The sequence below is a fragment of the Mirounga angustirostris genome, unplaced genomic scaffold, assembly GCF_029215605.1.
Source record: "Mirounga angustirostris isolate CCGP_5_RB_7025 unplaced genomic scaffold, mMirAng1.0.hap1 SCAF_5, whole genome shotgun sequence".
Classification (NCBI taxonomy): Eukaryota; Metazoa; Chordata; class Mammalia; order Carnivora; family Phocidae; genus Mirounga; species Mirounga angustirostris.
In genome coordinates, this window is record NW_026991713.1 from 167,262,380 (window position 1) to 167,284,771 (window position 22,392).

General features: G+C 44.5%; 1 protein-coding gene across 6 annotated transcripts in view; it reads right to left on the reverse strand.

Annotated features, from left to right (window-relative positions):
• AUTS2 (activator of transcription and developmental regulator AUTS2) overlaps window positions 1-22,392 on the reverse strand; it is a 1,126,541-nt gene that overhangs the window by 310,805 nt on the left and 793,344 nt on the right. For all 6 annotated transcript variants that reach the window (XM_054507626.2, XM_064593076.1, XM_064593075.1 and 3 more), the window contains one exon: window positions 4,321-4,350. In XM_054507626.2, coding sequence (XP_054363601.2) covers window positions 4,321-4,350 — 30 coding nt within the window. The remainder of the gene's footprint in view (window positions 1-4,320; window positions 4,351-22,392) is intronic.

Sequence of the window (22,392 nt, forward strand, 5' to 3'; positions counted from 1 at the left end):
CTGTGTATCCCGTGTATCTGCACATGTAAGCACGTGGGTGCACGCACACACACAACACCTCTAAAGTTTTCAAGTCTTCTGTGCTGTCAACATTTTAAGAGCATTAAACAAGGAGAAAGTAAATGTCTTTCTTTGACATTTGTGATAAAGCAGTGGTTCTCAAAATGAATTGCATATCAAAGTTATCTACGAAGCTTTGCAAAAAATACAGATGCGCTGGCCCCACCCCAGAGGTAGTGAAATGGACCCTCTCTCCTGTGACAGGTGTCGGGAACTGACATTGGCATGTGGTACAAGGACCATCCGATTCCTGCAGGACAGCATGCTTGCTTTTGGCTCCGGGTTGTGGCCAGAGGAAAGCCTGATATTTGGGATAAGGAGTTTAAAAAATCATTGTACGGGGGATCCTTCGAAATTTCCCAACACTTGCACTCAGTTTGTATGCCCTAGGGGATGAAGGCTGAGCCTCAGGTTTGAGTGAAACACACACACACACACACACACACACACATAGCTCCTATTCTCTGGCAATTTCTCTGACAGATCTTGAGCTTTCTGAAGAGGAGGATAGCCTTCTTTGTTTCCCAAGTGAGTCTCTCACTTCACCCCGAGTAAAACTCATGAGAGCTAACGTTTATGAGCACTTACTATGGACCAGGAGCTGAGCCAAGCATCTTCATTTAATGGTTACAGAACTATGGTGGAGCTGTTGGTATCCCGTTTGGGAGACGAGAGCACTGAGGCTTGCCCACTGCCACAAAGTAGTAAAGCAGAGCCAAGCCTGAGCCATCAGACTCAGAGGCCCAAGTGCTTGACCACTGGGCAAGATGCCTTCCAACCAGCTTTGTCCTGTGGCCACACAATAAACAGGAACTGGGTGGATAGAGAGAGAACTACTTTTAATCCCTACATTAATTTCATAACCAAATAGGGAGTGTTTCTTAGTAGGACGGGCTGCTGCCAGGGGTAGAGGAAGAGAAGAAACAAGAGAAAACACAGGCCAAATATGTGGAAAAATGCACGTCGCCTCTTTGTTCTTGTGATACCAATTCACTTTGAATGGGAGACGGGAATAATTGCTTCATTTGGGCGATTAAGGTGCAAAGGGCTTCCTGCTTTCTTTATGCCAAGTACAAGAAAGAACATTCCCACACCGAAGATGTGGAGGGTTCACAGCCTTCTCTAGCCCCCCACCCAACGCCTACCTTCCCAAAGTCCTCCAGGTTCTCGGCCACTAATGCGAAGTGTGCCCGCGTGGCTGGGAGGGGGCTGAGAGGGGCTTTGCTCGGTGGCTCATCAGGGCCTTTTCCACGTACAAGTGTGTCTCCTGCATGCGTGGAAAGCTCTGCTTTTCTCGCCCCTTTCCCAGTCACTTCCACATTAATTAGTAAGGGTATCATTTTATAAATTACAGCTTCGTATCAGAGGAAAGCAGAGTTTATCTTAATTCAGTCAGCTGTGTGAAATACAGTACCCTAATTTTAGCCCACCAGTGCTGCGAATCCCCGTGGAGTAAGAGAATGACAGGTCTTCCGGAGAGAAATCCCAGTGGGTCCCTGCAAGTCTCACTTTTGTCTCCAACAGCATCCCCGGTGAGGCTGCGGAAGGGATCCCAGGACACTGAGTGGCATCTTTTCCACCATTAGCAATTCAGATTTGAATGCGAATCCTCCAAGCAGCACATGAAAGCAGCCCTGGTTAGCTGTGGGGCTCAGAGGGGGGCCCAGGCAAGAGGCTCTGGCACAGAGGAGGCTGAGAGGGGCCCGGGCTCCAGCGCGCAGCAGAAGCCTGGGAGGATGGTGTGAAAGTCGGTGATAAACACCAGACAATCTCAGTCCAAAAGGGGAAGCCTGACAGTCTTAACTGTAACAGAGCCAAGTAGGCACGACTGCAATTACAGTCTTGATTGCTCCTGCTGGGAGCCCTCTGGAGGAAGACCGGGTGGCAGGGCAGGGACAGATGATGGGAGCGTGGCTGTGCAGCAGCTCCCCATGAGGAGGAGGGCCTGCAGGGCTGCCACGGGCCTCAGGAAAAGCCACCGGGGCAGCCGGCCATCACCATCTCGTGCGCTTGCTCTACACATCTCTTTACTCTCCTTTGTGGCCCCGAAATCATCCCCAGCCCTGACTGGCGGGGCCCTGGCTCCCTTCCCACCGCCATTACTCTGCTCAGACGCTCTGCTGCTTCGCGCGCAGAGCTAGAACCCGGGGCAGCAAGGACCCGGGCATTCGGGTCCTGGGGAGGGACTCGTTGGGATGCTGTCAGTGTGCAGGAAACACCTCGGCCCCTGGAGCACTCTGAAAACCACAGACGGCTCTGGCAATTCCCAGAATTACCAGAGTCAGGTGATCATCTGGACAAGCGGTGCTAGACACCTGCGGAGGTCCTGAGGTAACTGGGCCGGCATGAGGCCCAGGCATCAGGAGGTTTGCGGCCCCCCAGGTGATCCGGCTGTGCATTCAAGGTTGAGACTGCTGACCCGGACGCCTATGTGCAATGCAACACTGGATAACCTTATCACCTTCTCCCATTGCTGGAGACTGGGGGCCCTTCACGAATTCCGTTTGGACGTGAAACCCAGAGGAAGCCGCATCCCCTTGGAGAAGTGCCACCAGCTTGGAAGGTGAGATCAACCATCACCTGTAAAAGATCTCCCGGACCATCCAGAAAGTACCGGTCCCCCCTGGGTGCCCGGGATGCCTGACAGAATGACGTGAAGACCGCCATGTGGGAATGTGGCCTAGAAGGCCCCAGGGCCAGCGGGCACGCCTCAGACACTGAGCCTCTCCTGCTGTCCCTGCGCCTCTGGTGCCCACAGCACACTGGCTGCCCGAGGCACCAGGGCACCTACTTGCGAGGAGCTAGGACTCCCGGGGGCTGGAGGAAGGAAGCTCCTACTTGTCAGTTAAACAAAAGAATAATCCTCAGCCCCCTTTGCAGTGTGTACTTTCACTGTCATCCAGCAGCCCATTACCATGTCACAGCAAAGCGCATCCTTCCATAGGTCACTTTGTTTAAAATGACATGGATAATGCACATGTCAGCAAGCTGACAGTCCTGGCCGTCCTTCAGAGATAAAAACCTCAAGGCGAGAGCCTGTTCTTATCTAGGGGACATGCATTGGTCTATCATCCAAGTCAGGCAGAACATGATTTCTCCAGAGAGCACTTTTTTCATTTCCTGATTTTAAGGAAATCAAATAAGCACCATTTGTCTTCATCTGAATATGCTTGACCTGCTCAAATGATGATGTCTCGCATTTTTTAACAGGCTACATATGCTGAATTCAAATTAACGACAGTACAGAGCAAGAGCCTTTAGATCTCTCCTGGAAGCTGGCAGCAGAGAAGGAGGGAAAATTCTGGGCTTGATGGGAAGATCCCACCAAATACTGACTGCAGGATTCTGAGTAAAATCCACAAGCAAATAGGAGGCGAGAGGCAGAGAATGGGGCTCAAGAAATCCAGCTACGCAGGACAGACCCAGAAACTGGGGAAGGGATTACTGGTCCCTTCCTTTCGATGCCAGGCAATACAGAAACCGTGATATTCAGGCAACTCTTTTTGAAATACATAAGGTAGGAATAAAATTAGGAAGAAATCTGGTTGGGGGGTTGGGACAGCTAGAAAGAAAGACCAATCAAACAATCCCTTTGCCTCAGGCACAGAAAGTTCACTTTACCAGGTTGTGATCCAATCTTCTGAAAGCTCAAACACTGAGCTCCTTTTCTTGATCCATGTTGAACTGGATACACAGAGACTGGTGGCCATCAGCCTCAAAAGAGAGTATGTACCTGCAGGAAGAACTGCCCTCCCCCCTGGCGAGAAGAGAGCCGTTCCCACCCAAGCTCTCCTGCCCACCCCTCACCCCATGATGAGAGTCCTAGAAACACACCATTCATATTTCTATCAAGAAGGCCAATATGTACAGAAAAGCAGGAAGAAGCAGGGAGGTCATTAAAAGAAATGGAGAAATGACATTATAAATGCAGACTAGCAAGTTTAATGTTCCATTCAAGGATTAAAAAGAAAAATCAGATGGTTATTAAAATAGTTTCCTCTTTTAAAATCTATAAAGTGAAAACTTGATGTTACATATACCCAATATTAACGGACATGTTTAAAAAAAAAAATGAAACTCACAAAGTAAATATGTTATTTCTTATCATAGGAAATGTCACTGTGTAAATACAACTGGTCTTTGCAGAACAGAAAAGGTGTGGTCAATATGAAGCTGGCATCCCACCACCCTATAACTGTGTGGGAGAACCATGGTGCTCAACTGTGCCCACAATGGTGGGGTGGGGGGTGGGGGTCTTACCTTCTCTTCCTGGTCACTGTCGCTGTCACACTGAAAAGAAAGACAAGAGAATAGGGTTAGTGCAAAAATTGAGTAGATTTTTGTTTTTGATACAGAAAAAAAAAAAAAAAGATAAGTAAAGGAATTAGGAAATGTTGCCTGAGCCATAAAGAGTTTCTTCAGCTCAAATGCTCATAAACCAAATCAGAAGCAGAATGCTGAGAAGCTGCTCTGTTGATTTCACTTGATGCCTTTGCTCTGTGGTTCTTCTTGTGGTCTGTGGACAAGGTCTGGCAAGGTGCCTGGTCACAATGGTGAGCGCCCCACTGCCTGGGAGAGGGGGTGCCCGCTGAGGAGCCAATCCAGCCCCAGGATTAAGGTGAATCAGAATCATTCAGTGGGATTCAGAGCAAATCAGTATCTTAATGGAGACCTTCTACCTTCAGCTAATGTTAATAGTTGTATCTCTCCTGGTGCTTTTTACACAGAAAAAAAGGTAAACCTCTGGACGCTGCATTCTCTCATTTGGACTCTGAAGGAAACAGAACATAATAGGCAGAGCTCACCAGTTGTGATGGCTGCCTTTTCTAAGGCCCGGAAAAAAGAGGGAATGTTCTCTACAAAAAAAACATAACAATGACAAGAAGAGGTCAGGGAAGTAAATCAATAATATGGGCAAAGAAATATGTTTTAAGGCGGCAGACTCACACCATATCTAACAGATCCCAAATTCCAACTGGTGAGCTAAGTTTGGGATAACCAGAGAATGAGTTAACTCAAAACTCTGGCTTCCTCATTAGATGTGAAGGGGAAAAAATAAAAAACACATTTTCCTTTTTAAACCAAGAGGGTTTGTTATCCATCTGATTTTAAAAAGGGGGATGTGTTTTGTCAGAGTAAATGTGCAGCAGGATCAATATATTTGTTTGTTCACTCAACAGTCCTTGAAAAGCACTTCTAAGCTAGACAGATATTCGACCAAGACACAGAACTGGCCCTAGAGTAGCTTTCAGGTTAGCAGTAAAGAGAAAGCTAGAACACAAACACTGAGCAGAGGTGTGGCGTGATGAGAGCCATAGTCCATTAGGAGGACTCTTCCCACGGGGCGGACAGACCACGTGCTGCGGGGGAAGACACAGGTCATGGGTGACCAGTTTGGCAACAGTTACAACACTGTCTAAACCAGCACGACGCACGTCTGAAGAAAGGGAGGAACAGACGGCACAGCAATTCTGAAGGTAGAACCAACAGGACCTGGTAACACATGGGTATGAGAAACAAGGACGAGGGATGAGTCTAGGATGATGCCAAGGTTTTTAGCGTGGCCACCTGGACATGGGAGCTGGGGTAGCTATGAACAGAAACAGAAAATAAATTTGCTTATACAACAGCCACTACTGGCTAGATACCCACGGTGACGCACAAACCCCTTCTCCCTAGTCTGTACTTTCTCCTGACAGTTGGAGACTGAAAACAGCCAGGTGGTCTCTCTTTTCCAACTTTCCTTGCAGCTAAGGGTGCCCGTAAGACATGCTCTTGGCTGACACTTGAGGAAATGTCTGCCGAGGGCTCTGAAAAATTTTTCTCTCCTCAAAAAAAGAAGAAAAGCAGGAAGCACCTGCCTCTTGCCTTTGAACATGATTGTATGAGGACGTGATATCCAGATCTGTGGCAGCCACCTTGCCAAAATGAGGCAGAAAGTCTAAGTACAAAAACAAGATGGCGGTGGCACAGTGGGGACACTTGAACCAACCTAAGAGCAGCCTGCTCTCGACATTTTTGTTCAGATAAAAATAATTTACCTTATCGTTTAAACCACTGTTAGAGCGCTTTCAATTGAGAGTAACAGAAACTCCATCCTAAAGGACATCTTGCTATTATAAGATACAACTGGGGGATTACTTCCTCCTTCTAGCTTACCCTCTCTGCACTGTAAGTATTTAGGAACTCACATCACAAACTCATAGACTAGAAGGTTCTAACACTTTCTACTGTCCATGCGGGTGCCTCCATGCCACAGGGTGATCAGAGTTTTAGTGACCATGCTTTAACCAAGTATAACTACATTGTTTTCAACCAGGCTTCCAAACCCAGATGGTCTAAACTTACTTTTGCCTGATGAGTGATTTCCCTATTATAATAAATCAAAAGAGGTGAGATGAAGACTTTGAAGGCCTAGGACAACAGACAGATGAGGTTCTCTTCTCCTGATCATGTGATTTTTCTCCCCCCATTGCCTTTAATTAGGGCTTCTTTGAGGTTCCTGAGTCCCGGGCACGTTTTCAAGAGTGACAAAGCATGATTCAGGAGTGGCATGGAAGAGAGAAGCGTTTTTTTGCCAGGCAGGCTCATCTTCCCCAGATGTTCACAGCCCGCCTTGTGAGGTAATCAATGACAGCCGAAGGCTATGAAACAGCCCTTGCCCATGTCCCCAAGGACTGGTGTGCAGGGGGTAGAAGGAGTGGGGAGGCTGGGAAAGAGCCACTGCTGTCCATGCCCCCCCACCAATCCTAACAGCAGTATGTCCCTGGGAATGGTTATTTCTATCAAAGTGTTAAGCTTTCTGCTTTCCAACAGTCCAGTTCTAATTTCAAGGTCCACTTAATTCTGCATCAAGTAATTACTGATATACCCAGAAGCACCTTGTCTCCAGAGTTAAGCATATGGTGAAGAACTGAGACCTACTGGTATCCATTATGGAAGCAGCACGGATGCCAAGCCGATTAAAAATGCTCAGGCTCCCCACACAACATGCCGGGTGAGTGACAGCTCCTCGACAAGGCCAGTCGCAGAGTCTGCCAAAACAGTCTCTGCTGCACTGGGGCCCACATGGTGTGCTGAGAAAACAGTTCCATTTCTGGTATTAAATTCCCATACTGACCCGAGGACTTTGCCGTGAGCTCAGCAGGAGCGCACCATCCAATTTACAGCTCCGCTCTCCGGAGCCTTGAGTGCCAGCCCCTGGCAGAGACGAATGATGGTCAACCCCTCCAGCTCATAAATTATGCAAAGGCAATAAATGCACTCAGCAAACAGCGCCTAACGTTTGCCTAGCCTGGCTCCTGACACACTCTGTAAAAAGCCAGAAGCTCGACACATACAAGAGGTCTATTCCACTCATAAAGGGGGTTTGTTGACAACCCCAGACGGAAAGCGAGCCACAGTCCTAAGGAGTCTTTCTGCTTCACTGGCAGCAGTTTATGGGCTGGCTTTATGAAAAAGAGAGGCTGTTTTATAGAGTCAGTGTGGGTAGAATTCATGGTCTCAAATTCACATTTAATACACTGTACGGCTTTCACATCCTAAGTTCAATACATTGTGGATTTTAGGCCAAATGATTCTTGGTCTTGAAAGGTTAAAAGAAGAAGTGTCTGCTCCCCAGTCCCTAGATACCCACTCCAATTTACAGGAGTTCACATCGAGCCACCTCCTGATTCAGACCTATGTTCTGCATGAGGCTGAGAAGTGGGAAAGGCACGTCGAATGCACAAATGGAGTCCCAGCTGATTTGACCATTTTAAGCATTTTGACATCAGGGTCCCGCATTGGTTTATTAGCAAACAGGTTGCACGCTAACGACCAGCTTGAGGTGACAGGGTACTCTCCATGACTAGATTTCAAAGCCCTTTGTGAAAAACTGAAAACATTTGCCTCCATTTTAAAAGCAAGAAATGAAAAGAACAAGCAGGCCTTATAACTCAGGGAAGAATTCTTGGCCGCTGAGTCTTCAGACAAGTCCGTGACCCAAACCCACCACAGACAAAAGAGGGAAACAGGAGCATGAAATCCAAGCCACATGCTTCAAAAGCAGGATTCAGAAAGGGACGAGGGCCAAAGCACGGTACTGCCAGCCACCGGAACCCAACCCCGCTCGACTTCACCTTCACCTTCTGTGTCCTCTGGTTTCACAAGTCAGAAGTGAGCCTGTGGGGGCAACCTCTTCCTTTCTCACTTAATTCCCACCCTTTAAACGCTTCGACACACCCATGCACCTACCCAACATTTTCTCCTCTTAAAAATTAACGCATGTTGGGCGCCTGGGTGGCTCAGTTGGTTGAGCGACTGCCTCTGGCTCAGGTCATGATCCTGGAGTCCCTGGATCGAGTCCCGCGTCGGGCTCCCTGCTCGGCGGGGAGTCTGCTTCTCCCTCTGACCCTCCCCCCTCTCAGGCTCTCTCTCAAATAAATAAATAAAATCTTTAAAAAAAAAAAAAAAAGAAAGAAAGTCTGCCACTGGGGCACCTGGGTGGCAACCCACTCGGGCGCCCTCTCACTCCAGAGAGCTTCTCTCCTTTCCGCTCTCACCTTCACTTAATCAACTTTGACCTCACTTCAACCCTTGCGTACCCACGAGGTCCGGTCCTCGGCTCCGTGAGACAAGAGCCCTGCGACCCCGTAACAGCCAGGGAGCGGGTCCGGGTTCTGCGGGTTTATGACGGGAGATGTGAGGGAACGTCGCCTTGTTTTCTCATGACCTGGGCATTTGGGCTTGAAAGGCCTGTGTCTGCGCCTAAACGGCTCCAGTACCAGGAGGAGGATGAGGGAAAGTGGAAAAAGTGGGGGGGGGGGGGGGATAGGGGCGCCTGGGTGGCTCAGTTGGTTAAGCGACTGCCTTCGGCTCAGGTCATGATCCTGGAGTCCCTGGATCGAGTCCCGCATAGGGCTCCCTGCTCGGCAGGGAGCCTGCTTCTCCCTCTGACCCTCCCCCGTCTCATGTGCTCTCTCTCTCTCATTCTGTCTCAAATAAATAAATAAAATATTTTTTTAAAAAAATTAATGCATGTTTGCTGAAGATATTTTTAAAAATCACCCATGAACTTGCCACTCATAGGTAAACAACTAATACACCTGTATAATTCTTTCCAGTCTTTACTCCATCCTTCCCACACACATTTTAAGAAATGAAAATAAATTCCTACTATATTGTAGCCTGCTTTGTTTTCACATAATGTGTCAAATATCTTGTTCAATGAGTGAAATTGGCCCTGTCACACCATTTTTTTTTTTTTTTAAAGACTGCACTGTGATCCACCGTATGGATTGTAAATAATCTAGTAAGAAAATTCCCCAGTGCTGTTATTTGGATTGTTTCGACTGAACGTCCTGCAATGTTCCCCTCTTACAAATTCACCAATACTGCTCTTCTTAGTATCTTCTCATGGCCCTTCCTTCTCTGCATATCCCTTAATGTCACCGTCTCCCCAGAGTTGAATCTGCAGTCCTATTGTTTCTCGGTGATTTCCAGGGGAGCCCTTAAAGATCCCCTTGGTTCCATCTACCATTTATATTTTTAGACTGAAAAATCTCTATGCCCACCATCTGCCAGCTATGTGACTTTGGGAGAGTTGTTTCAGTTCTCTGCATCTCAGTTTACTTATCTGTAAAATGTGGGTAATAATGGCATTGCCCTCAAAGGTCGGTCAGCATAAAGTAAGTTAGTACATGTAAACAACTCAGACAATGCGTGGTACAGAGTCAGGGTAGACAGTAAACGTTAACTGTTTTCAACGTATGTTTTTGTTTGCTATGCCCCCTTCCCGAAGCCCTGCAAACAGACTCAAGCATCCATTTAAATCTGGACTAGCCATCTTTGCTCCTCCCAAATCTGCCCCTCTCCCACCGTGTCCTTAGTAATGCTATCACTGTTCAGTCTCGGTGAAGAGTCTTATTATCATCCTTGACTCCATTCTTGAGCAAACCTACCTTCCTTTCTCACCCACATTACTGACTCTGCTTTCTAATCCGCACCATCTCCACCGCTGTGGCCGCTGCTTTAGTTCAGCCTTTTATTTTGTCATGACAAGAGGCTAATGACTGCTTTCCTGGGCCTATGGTGTCCTCGTTTTCTAGCCCAAGTCCTTACTGACCAGGGTGGATCTCCTCATCTTCCCTTTGATCATTATCTGACACTTCCCATGGCAACTCTTCATGTTGCCCCCCCACTCCCCACATCCAACCATTCCTCCAACACAGTGCATCTCAAGCTTTCTGGGGCGAAGGGCCATTTGTTTTTGTTTTGTTTTCTTTAATTTCCAATACATCATATACTGATACTTCTGTAAAATATAATAAAAAATAAATTGCTAGGAAAATGAAAAAGAAAAGCGAAGACATACAAAAATATGTGTTACTATATTTAAGAGATATAAAATTACTCCACTGAATTGCTATAAAAGTTTCTAAATGCTTACTCTGAGCTGGCATGCTAATCTCTCAGTAGTTAAGTGAGAGCTCACAGCGTGGCCTCTGTCTGCACCTACACTTTGAGTAGCACTATCTTAACCCACCCCTTGCTCTCGCCACCCTCGGGCACACTTGGTCAAATGCCTAGGACTTACTATCTTTGCACTTAGCAATTCTCTCTACCTGGGATTCTATTCTCACAAACACAGTTCCCCTCTGTGAACTGTCCAATACTCTTCTTAGAATTAGGAATTCTTAGAATTAGAGTGCTCTTCTTAGAATTAATGGTTTCTGTCTCCATCCCTTAACAAAACTGTATTTTCATTGTTTGCCACGAGAGATGTCCCTACTAGAGAGTTAGCTCTTGGGTAGGTAAGGGCAGTGCCTTGGGACATGGAAGATGCTCAATCATATTGATGAATGCATCTCATTCTTCTTTAGAATTCTTCAAACTGTGGTTGATTCCAAGTAACATAAACTATGATTCTGAAAAAACAAGTAATTCCAAAAAAAAGAAGGCGTGGGAAACAACGACTAACTCAACTGCTTAATACAGTGGAGCGGAGGTTTGAACGCTTGGGGCAGGGTTAAAATCGTTAGCAGAGCCTAGAGTTGGAGCCAAGAGAGAAATGCCTTCCATCAAAAGGCCCAGACAAGACATGATGATGATTTTATTGTATATTCCTCAAAAGCAAACATTTCTCATTTCCATTTGGGAATCTCAATATCTGTGTTTTAAGACTCTGATCCAAATCGAAGTAAGTCAAGGTCTGTGACACCTCTCCGCCTCATTCGGAATGAAGGAACAAGATGGGATTCTAGGCACCTCGCGATGGAATGCATTCTTAAGCAGAAAGTGGCAATCATTGAATATATCACATACAATGACATTGAGGAGGGCATTGCTCTCTATTCTGCTCAATGGACCTTGCTGGAACAGTTATTTTCTATCTCAAATCCATTTATCATCGCCACCAAAGATGTCAGGGCTGAACACCATCACTGAACAAAGTTATTTTATTCTTCTTTCTGCCTAAAGGAAGTAAGAGGAAAATGAGGGAGAACCCCAACTTGTAAACTACAGCATCTAACATCAAGTACAATTTAACTTTGCCAGTGACAGAACAAATCGATTTCCCTTTGGGGCAGGCGGTTTATCCACGACTGTAAAGACATCCCTCACCTAAAAGCAATTTCAGAAGAAGCCACCTAGAGAAAACATGACACTTATTTTCTTATTTAAAGAAGTAAGGTAGTAGCACAGTGACTGTGTCCGCCACCATCTTCCCGTCTGCCCAATTCCTTGTACGTGTACAAACATGGAGCCATTTTGTGCCCACATATGGCACCTCTGATGTTGTCTGTCTTCTGTCACCCCACAAAGACCTCATTTCACACTCTCGCATAAACTTTGGGCTCTAAGTGAAATTCAAAGCTATTGGGAACCTTGGAATAAAAGGAATATTTTAGTCCTGAAAATGGTTTGAGGTACTCTTGCTGATGGTAACATGATGCCATTGGCCCTCTTCCCTTCCATCTCAGCAGTTAACTATGCCTGAGCAAATAAAATAGCTCTTTTTTAAAAAGTGAAAGTGTAATCTAGAGATTTGTTTGCCAAACAGTCGTTTAAGAGAGGAGAATAAAGCTTCTGACAGTCACAAAACGAGCGCATTAGGAAATAATAGAAGGTCTACCAATCTTTAGCTGTTCAGGAGCTAGGAAGGAGAGCAAATCTTCAGAAGCTTCTGGAATTCTGTACTGGTGACCTATTATTCCTATGGGGAGCTCATTTTTGCAAGTTCACAGCTTGAATTGGCCAGGGCTCAAATAGCCAATGGGATCTGAGGGGGCTAACAGAACACTTCTTATTCTCCTCCCGGGTCTCTCAGATGATCATACACTTTAATTCAACAAATAATTTTAAAGTCTCTACTATGTGCTAGGTTCATTCTGACCACTCGTTAGGAGTACAAATACATTGCCAGAAATCAAGCTAAATTTGAAGTTCTAAAGGTCACAAATTAATTTTCAACATTTTTTTTTTCCTTTTTGTCACTTTCAAATCCAGGTATATTTCATAAAACAGTCTGTATGCTGTAAATTTCCACTTAGCTCATTAAAATACTGTTGGGCTTTTGTAAGTGGAAGAAGTGGATATTTCACAAATCTCTGGAGTTCAGCTTTTTTTTTCCCCCTTAGAAGAAAGGAAGTCACACTTGGCCAAGAATAAACATACATAAACCCCAAAGATGAAATTTACTTAAAACCCAGAGCCCACAAGCGTCAGTGGTTGCCAAAATGAGAAAAATGAGTTTCTTGTCCAAAGGTAAAACTGACAGTCTAGGGCCAGGTGATTTGTAAACGATCTCTTATAAGCTTAAGCAACAGATCCTTTGCCTCTTTGTCATTGATTTACTGATTCTAAGCCATCAATAGCATTAATCCTGACCTGCCTGGGGACCGATTACAAATGACTTTGAAGATGGTGTGAAGCAAGAGTTTGTTATGAGACCACAGTATTACTACCAGGGAGACCTTCTCAGCTACGTTCTCGGGCAATATTATATTTGTGACCCCTTGTAATGTTGCAATCTTCCCTTTCCAGATCACAGCTGCTTGTTCCTTTGGGTGGGGCCTGAGACCCCTGGGTTTGCTTCAACTAAACCTTGGTTCTTTTCAGAGTCCTGTGTGAGCTAATAAAACCCAAATTTGCTGATGAGTAAAAAGGAAAAGCATGTTATGGGTTAAAATAATACAAGAGTCTATTTTTTCCACTGTGTTGTGATCCATAGAAATCACCCTGAGCCTTTTCCCTTTCTTCTCTGCCTGGGAAGCCAATTGCTTTGATTGCAGTGATATGAGCTAGCTAAAATGACTTGCCCTTGCTTGTGAGGCAAATGGAACATGCTAATAGAACTTATCGCATTACCCGATGCAAAAGTGCCATAGCTCATTACTTTAAGATAAAAGGATATCATTGCAGACGGCAAGCAGAATTGACTTTCTGAGGCCCGGCTTGATGATGATTTAATCAACTGCTCTCTTTCACTTCTCATCTCTGCGCCTGTCGGTTTCACAGGTGCCGTTAAATGAGACACTCAGAAAGTGAGCAGAGGGAAAGAAATTGCTGTCATTACTTTTCAAGAAAGGAGGTATGCAAATTTTCGACAGAAAGATTGCGTTCATAATGGGCCTGGTAAAATACAAGGATCATGCTTGACAGGTGAGGGCAAGCCATTCGTATGTCCTTAAAGTGGAGCAACCGTCCTCGTTTAGAAATGCGCTCGGTAAGAGAAACTACAAATGAGAGACCGGGCGGGGCCGGGGGCCCAGGCAGGCTGGAATCGCGCAGGGTTGGTCCGTGCTGGTCCAGGATCTAGAAGGGGGGAGGGAGCTCAAAGTCTTGAGGAAGCCAAAGCCAGATGATCAGATAACAAAGCCTGGTAGCTCTTAGTCTGAACCAAAATGGCAACAAGCTCTTACAAAGCTCATCTTTTTTTTTTTTTTTTTAAGATTTTATTTATTTATTTGACAGAGAGAGACACAGCGAGAGAGGGAACACAAGCAGGGGGAGTGGGAGAGGGAGAAGCAGGCTTCCCGCGGAGCAGGGAGCCCGATGCGGGGCTCAATCCCAGGACCCTGGGATCATGACCTGAGCCAAAGGCAGACGCCTAACGACGGAGCCATCCAGGCGCCACCAAAGCTCATCTTTTCTTTCACATAGAACTGTGGAGCCAGTTTGCCTGGATTCAAATCTTAGCTCCACTACTTACACGATCTGGAGGGCCTTAGCAACTAACTTAACCTTTCTGTGCTTCAGCTTCATCTTCTATGAAACGGGGAGCTACCAGCAGGGTTGTCGAGAGCATTCAAGTCCGTAAGTATACATATATATGTATTTGTGTATTTATGGACTTCATAATATATATATGATATATATATAATACATATATATATACACACACACATAACATTAGAAGGTGTAGAACCATGCCTGATACATAGGAGGTACTCAGCAGACGTCAGAAAGCATGCATTCATTCATTCTTCAACAAACACTGAGTATCTTTTTTTTTTTTCTTAAGAGGATGTGTGCCAGGTGTTGGAAACCTACCTGGCTGTGGTTTCAGCAGAATACAATTAATTTTTCATTGACTTCGCATACATAAGTCTTGCTCCCCTGGCAGATGGGGAGCTCCTCGAGAGACACTCTGGCTGGCCCTGGAATCATCACAGGGCCTACGGCAGTCTTAAGAACCCTAAAAGACGCTCAACACCGATTTGATGTTTTATGGAGTCCCCTCCCTCCCCCCTCCTCCTCAGTGCGTATATCTGACACTGCGTGGAGAGCACAAGCCCTCAGAGGAATCTCCTCTTGGAGCAGGAAATTCGTCTTTAGTGGGGACCCTCAGGCGATCGCTCTGTGCCCTAGCCTGGGAAAGGAACAGACAGTCTGGCCTGAACCACCTTCAGGAAGGCATGATGAATCTGAATAGATTAAATGATCAGGGTAGTATGAACAGAGATGTTTTTTCATCCACTTTGCCTTCAATAGGTAATTGTTCTATTTTCTCCAACACTCAGAGTAAAAGCATCTTTCTTAAAGTGCCTGTAACTCTGAGTTCTTTTTCCCCAGGTAATGAAGCTGCTGCAAACCCTTCTTCCTTCCAGTCCCTAAGGTTGTGAGGCGCAGAATGCAGCTCCTGCATTCCATGCTAAGTGGCACCTACTCACTGACGGGACAACAGCAGAAAGAGGAGGGTCCGTGACAGCAGAGCAGCTCTGAGCCCTCTGTTTTGGAAAAGCCTGGTTCGGGGTAGGGATTCTGCATAGGAACTCTCTCTCGGAGCATCTCTGCCCCTACAACAGCCAGCCGACAGCCATCAGTCATTAACAAAGAATGTTCTGACAACAGCCCTGGGAGGGAAGTGTTAGGACCCCTCTGTTTTCAAGATGAGAAGTTAAGGCTTCCAACGGGGCAGGCAGTACGCAAACCCAGTTCTGTCCTCTGCAGCTCCTGTTCCCAGCAAGGACAATATAGCCCCGCTCGCTCTCTCATGCACTGTACGAAGAGACTACCAGAAAAACATCATTCTGATTAACTGCTGGGCATGGGTAGAGGCAGGCTGAAACTGAAAAGAGGTTATAATGACCCTCAGTGGCAGTGAGTGAATGCAGCCAAGCAGCCACATTTCTACCCCACCCAGAGAGCAGCTCTCCCTTAGGAGGAGAACCTAGCACAGTACCTGGCTCAGGAAAGTGCTCATTAAATCTGAAGCCGACCTAGGTTCAAATTCTGATCCCTCTAACTTAGCAGCCATGCAGTCTTGGCAAAGACACATAATATCCTGGAGCCTACCTTTCCTTTTTTCCAGCCTGTAAATGGGAATGATATATACTCCACGGAATTTTTGTTACAATGAAATGAGTTCAAGCATTTGAAAGCAGCCAGAAAGAAATACTAATAGCTTTACTTTTTCCAACTCTTTCACGAAAGAAACGCTGTATCAGACACAGAAATGAGGTAACAATCGTTATTTAAATGGTGGGTTTAATTTCTTTATAATTTTATTGCCAGACAGGAAATCATATTCTGTAAGAACTTCTGCTCGGGAGGTGTTTGAAGACTCGCTACTATACTAGACGGGAAGAGAAACAACAGCCCAAACAAGCAGAAACAGAAACTATCATTCCCTCTCAAAGTAGAATAACAAATGGTTTCATTTCACTGATCAAATACACGCATGCCTTGGGAGATATTACAGGCTTGGTTCCAGACCACTGCAATAAGATGAACATCGAAATAAAGCGAGTTGAATGAAATTTTTGGTTTCCCAGCTCATATAAAACTTATGTTTACACTACTCTGTAGTCTATTAAGTGTGCAACAGCACCATGTCTAAAAAAAACCAACGTACACACCTTAGTTAATAAATACTTTATTGTCAAAAAATGCTAACCATCCTCCGAGCTTTCAGCGAGTCGTATCTTTTTGCTGGTGGAGGGTCTTGCCTTGGTGTGGCCGGCTACTGACTGATCAGGGTGGTGGCTGCTGAATGTTGGGGTGGCTGTGGCCATTTCTTAAAATAAGGAGGCAATGAAGTTCACCACATTAACTTTTCCCATCATTAACAATTTCTCTGTGGCATGTGATGCTGTCAGAGAACATCTCACCCACAGGAGAACTTCTTTTAAAACTGGAGTCAATCTTCTCAAACCTGATTTGCTGCTTTATCAACTCTGTTTACGTCATTTTCTAAATCATTTGTTGTCATTTCAACAGTCTTCCCAGCATCTTCACCAGGAATAGCTCCCTTCTCAAAAACTACTTTCTTTGCTCATGCAGAGGAAGCAACTCCTCATTCAACAAAGTTTGATCACAAGATTGCTGCAATGCAGTCCCGTCTTCAGGCTCTGCTTCTACTCTAGTTCTCTTGTTGCTTCCCCCACCTCTGCATGACTGCTCCCCTGAAGTCCTGAACCCCTCAAAGTTATCCATGAGCACTGGTAATCAACTTCTTCCAAACTCCCATTAGTGTTGATATTTGACTTCTTCCTATAGGTCATGAATGTAATTAATGCCACTGAGGATGGTGAAGCCTTTCCAGAGACCTTTCAATTTATGTTGCCCAGATCCATCAGAGAAATCACTGCTATGGAAGCTACAGCCTTATGAAATCTATTTCTTAAATTATAGGACCTGAAAGTTGATATGACTCCTTGATCCACAGGCTATAGAATGGATGTTGTGTTAGCAGGGATGAAAATAACACTAATCTCATTCTACGTCTGCATCAGAGTTCTTGGGTGAGCAGGTATGTTGTCAATGAGCAGTAATGTTTTGAAAGGAATCTTATTTTCTGAGGAGTATGTCTCAACAGTGAGCTTAAAATAGTCAGTAAACCAAAATTTGTCAACAGATGGGCTGTCATCTATGCTTCGCTGTTCCATTTACAGAGCCCAGGCAGAGTAGATTAGCATAATTCTGAAGGGCCCTAAGATTTTCATAATGGGACATGAACAATGACTTCAACTTGAAGTCACCAGTTGTATGAGCCCCTAACAAGAGTTGGCCTGTCCTCTGAAGCTTTGAAGCCAGGCACTGACTTCTCCTTTCTGGATATGCAAGTCTTTGATGGCATCTTCTTCCAATAGAAGCTGTTTCATCTACATTGAAAGCCTACTGTTTGGTGTAGCCCCCTTCATGAATGTTCTTAGCTAGATCTTCTGGATGACCTCCTGCGGCTTCTACATCAGCATCTGCTGCTTCATCTTGCACTTTAAGGTTATGGAGATGGCTTCTTTCCTTAAACCTCATGAATCAATCCCTACTAGCTTTAAACTATTCTTCTGTAGCTTCCTCGCCTTCACAGAATTCAAGAGAGGTAGGGCCTTGCTCTAGACTGGGCTTTGGCTTAAGGGAATGCTGTGGCTGGTTTGATCTTCTATGCAGACCATTCAGATTTTCTCTATGCCAGCAATAAGGCTGCTTCACTTTATCGTTCGTTCATGTGTTCATTAGAACAGCACTTTTAATTTCCTTCAAGAACTTTTCCTTTGCATTCACAACTTGACTAACTCTTTGGTGCAAGAGGCCTTGCTTTCGGCCTATCTTGGCTTTAAGCAAGCTTTTTTCACTAAGCTTAATCATTTGTAGCTTTTGATTTAAAGGGAGACATTTGTGACTCTTCCTTAAACACTCAAGAGGTCACTGTAGGGTTATTAACTGGCCCAATTTCAAAATCACTGTGTCTTGGAGAATAGGGAGGCCCAAGGAGAGGGCGAGAGATGGGGGAATGTCCAGTCAGTCGAACAGTCAGAACACACACAATCTTTATCTATTAAGCTCACTGACTGATGGGAGCACAGTTCATGCCACCCCAAAACAATTACAATAGTGACATCAAAGATCACTGATTTCAGATCACCATTACTAATATAATAAAAATGAAAGAGTCTGAAATACTGCGAGAATCACCAAAATATGACAGAGAAACGAACTGAGCCAATGGTGTCGGAAAAACGGCACCGATAGAATTGCTTAATTCAGGGTTGCCACAGACCCTCAGTTCAGTACGTGTAAAACAAGGTATCTATGCAGCACCACAAAGGGAAGTGCAATAAGATGAGGAATGGCTATACCGACAGGCAAGACACCTTAGAATTCAATTTTCTAAGTGTTCCTTTAGGTTCCTGATGCACATTTTTCTGGATGGATATAATCTGGATTTACTCTTCAGTCAGAGAGGAGCCAGGAACCTGTACATAGGAACTAAAGTAAAAGGCACAGCTATGAGAACTGGAGTCAAAACTGGTAGGTTACGCAGAGTACAGTGACGACTTGTGGGTTTTGACATGAGCAAGACGTTCGCTCGAATTCAAATTGGCAAAATAAATGGATAAAATGGGTATCAAAAAGGTCAGATGATTATTGGTATAACTAGGAAGCCATCCATATTGGACTCTGTCCAGGGACTCTGACCAATCAGGGTTTAGGAGCTACCTGGATGGCCCTTTGCACAGAATTTATATATACGCAAGGCTGACTTAAGGACTTATCTAACCAAACCAACCAACAGAGTAACCTTGGGAGGACATAAAACTTCCAAGAGCATTAAGGTTGGTAACTGCACACACGGGGATTGGTTGGGAGACTATAATTAAAATGCCTGGCACTTAGTAGGCACACTCGACAAACAGTCCAAACAGACTACTTCTATCCCATTTGGGAATGCCTGTTCTCTCTCCCATAGATATGAAGGCTTTCTCTGACTTCTCTGCATCTTCAACACTGTGGTCAGAGTTTGCTTATATTCTGCTCTTCCTAAGTCTGACACTTGAAGAGTGCTCAATAAATACATGTGAGAGAATGAATGTGTAAATTACATTAGCAAAATATCTGAGGGAAGGTGTCATGGAAACTGTTTAATTGAGGAGATCAAGAAATACACAGTGGCTGATGGAATGAATACTAAAATGTTTGAAAGTATGGGTGTCTGTGTGTATGAGAAAGACAGAAATAATTTCAAGGCAAAAGAAAATCCAAAGAAAATAACACCAAACATTTGAAGAAATCCAATTTTAAGGTTATTCCTTTAAGAAAAATCAGGAGACTCAAAATCCTAAAATATTTCCTTTTACATCTGACTCACTTCAAGCCAACTGAAGCAATTGGAATTGAAGAGGAAAGGGAGCATGGTGCTCTCATATTCCTGAAACATAATGGCCACATTAGCAACTTCCCACCCATCAGACTTTTTGTTTTGGTTTTAAAATGCAAGAGAGTGAAAAGCGTAGCTAAAGGAATAGAAATATCACCTGAGACAAAGTGATTTACAAATGTTAGACGGTGGTTCAAGAAGATCCAAAGACATGGTGGGCTGCCATTCCAGAGGATCCAGAAACTGATTTTTCTTTCTTTTTTTTTTTTTCCTACCAGGCACTTCACTCTTGCCCCTCTTAGAATCCATCATATTCATAACTGGCATTTCAAATTAAATTGTACCTAACAACAGTCTTTATTTTAGGATGGCTTGAAAGCCTATCTTATAAATCATAAACAAGGAAGGGTAGGATTACTATAAATTGTTTGCAAGAAAATACAAATCGCCAAGATAAAAACACCCACTGGTCTGCAAGTTTCAAGTTTTCCTGTTTTGACATACTATATGCAGTAATTTGGTACCCACAATCTCTTATTAGAAAATGAATGTGCTATTTTTCTGAATGCTGCAATTACAATAATTGAATTTAAAATGGGGATTGAGTTTCTCTGTTTGGAGGAAAAGAATAATTGTGTATTTCTGATTAAAATCAAGGGGACTGAAAAGGGGTTGTATGCATTCCAGCTTCAGTCTCCCTGAGTGACTCCTCATGAGGCCAGAGAACAGAAACACTCAAGAGCAGAGAAATGGACGAGCACCTCAGCAGCGGGCACGCTCTTTGGCCTCATTTGCTTTGTCTCCTGGCCTTCCGTCCGAACGCCATGAGCACCATGGCATGGCTGCGTTGTAAATGGCAGCCATGCTAGAGTTTCCCACTGTGTCAAAATTAAATTAAGAGTTAAAATGCAAGGAAAACAAACATTTCTTTGTGTTGAAAATGCCTGTCCCCTTTCAGACTGCCAACATTTTGGAGTAGTTTTTATTTCTTCTTTATAGAACCTCTTCTCTGGGTGGGTGGGTGGGTGGGTGGGGGTTTATAATGGCAGAAGGATTGGGGGAGAAGGGAACTAATGATATTTTCTTTTATTTTACCAAAAAAAAATTATATAAAAAGCCATCTTTAAGGTTCAGATGTAAGAAAGGAAAAGGGATCCAGAAAGAACAGGGCTCTCTTGCCTTTGTCATGCCTTTTTATTTTATTTTGGATGGTACCATTCAGTCTTCTGAAACCCCCATTTAGCCAAATGTGAAGGTGAAATGGAGTCTCATAAGTCCTCCTAAATATTCCTTAAAATACAGCTTCCTAAGAAAAGAGAACAGTTTTTCTAGCGCAAAACGAGCCACGGATTGTCCCTTTATATTGCTTACTTTTTATCTTAAGTGGCTTTAATGGCTTTATTGAGCTATTAACTGACAAGACTACACTAGCCATATTTAAAATGCATTGTTTGACACATTTGTACATATGTATACACCCATGAAACCATCACCACAATCAAGACGGTGAATACATCCACAGCCCTCAAAAGTCTCCCCCCCATGCTTCTTTGTTAATCCTGCTCTCCCCACCCTGCCCATACCGCCCCCTCCCCGCCGCTGATCTGCTTTCTGTCACTACAGATTAGTTTGTATATTTTCTACAGTTTTATATAAATGGAATCATACAGTATGCACTCTTTTTGTCTGGTTTCTATCATTCACTGCTTACTATTTGGACGCCTAATTAAAAGGGAGCCTCCTAGCTCAAGAGCAGAGAGCGGAGTGTAGAAGCTGCCTTGGCCACGGTTTACTGTCACCCCCTAGGAAGAGGACCGATTACTTGGTCTTACTTTATTCTTAGGCTTTATTATGTACTTGAGTAATCAAGAAGCATTTCTATGGCAGAGGGTTTATTTTACTCTATAAATCCAAGAAGGAGAAAATGCTATTAGACATCAGTATGGATGGGTCTGCTGCTCTGTAACACTATGAGAAGAACGTGAGCAACAGATTTAAATCTAAGAAGGTTACAGAGCAGTCACAGCTCCTGGCTGGATGGCAGGAATCGTAAAAGACTCAGGCAAGATCTACAGCAATGCACCATGAACCAATGGGACTCTCGGAGCAAAAAAAAACCCCCAAACTGAATAGGCATGCTGGTCGTCTACCCAGAAAGAATTATAAGCACTGGCTTAAGTGGAACGTGAAGAGCCCCTCTCAAAAATCCAAAATATTTCTAAACAGAACAAATAAAAAGGTAGCAAACAAATGTTGAGTGCAGGCTGACTGTGTGGAAAGCCCCCCCTCAGGTTTAGGAACTCGAGGGTCGAGGGTCGCCTGGCGGTCCCCAGGAGGCTCTTCATTCTCTTCCCCGCAACGCCTGCCCCTAGGGCTCCGTGGTAATGATCAGCTGAGCATCTTTTCTCTAGCTAGCCCTTGGAAACTCACCCTTCCTTTCAAAAGCAGACAGGTCAATTCATGGAAGAAGAAATATAAATGGCTAATAAACGTACGAAAAAAAGTGCTCAACTTCACTAGTAATCAAAGAAATGCAGACTAAAAAGGTTTATTTCTTTTTTATCTTTTAAACTTGAAAAAAAAAAACGTAAATGCTGATACACAATGTTGGCACTCTTGTGGTGAGGCAGACACTCATCCACTCCTGGAGGAATGTCTATTTTCTACCCGGAAGAGAATTCTGTGATATGCATCAAGAATCTCACCGTTTTCATACCAGGTAGCTCAACTCTTCTCTGACATATATATCC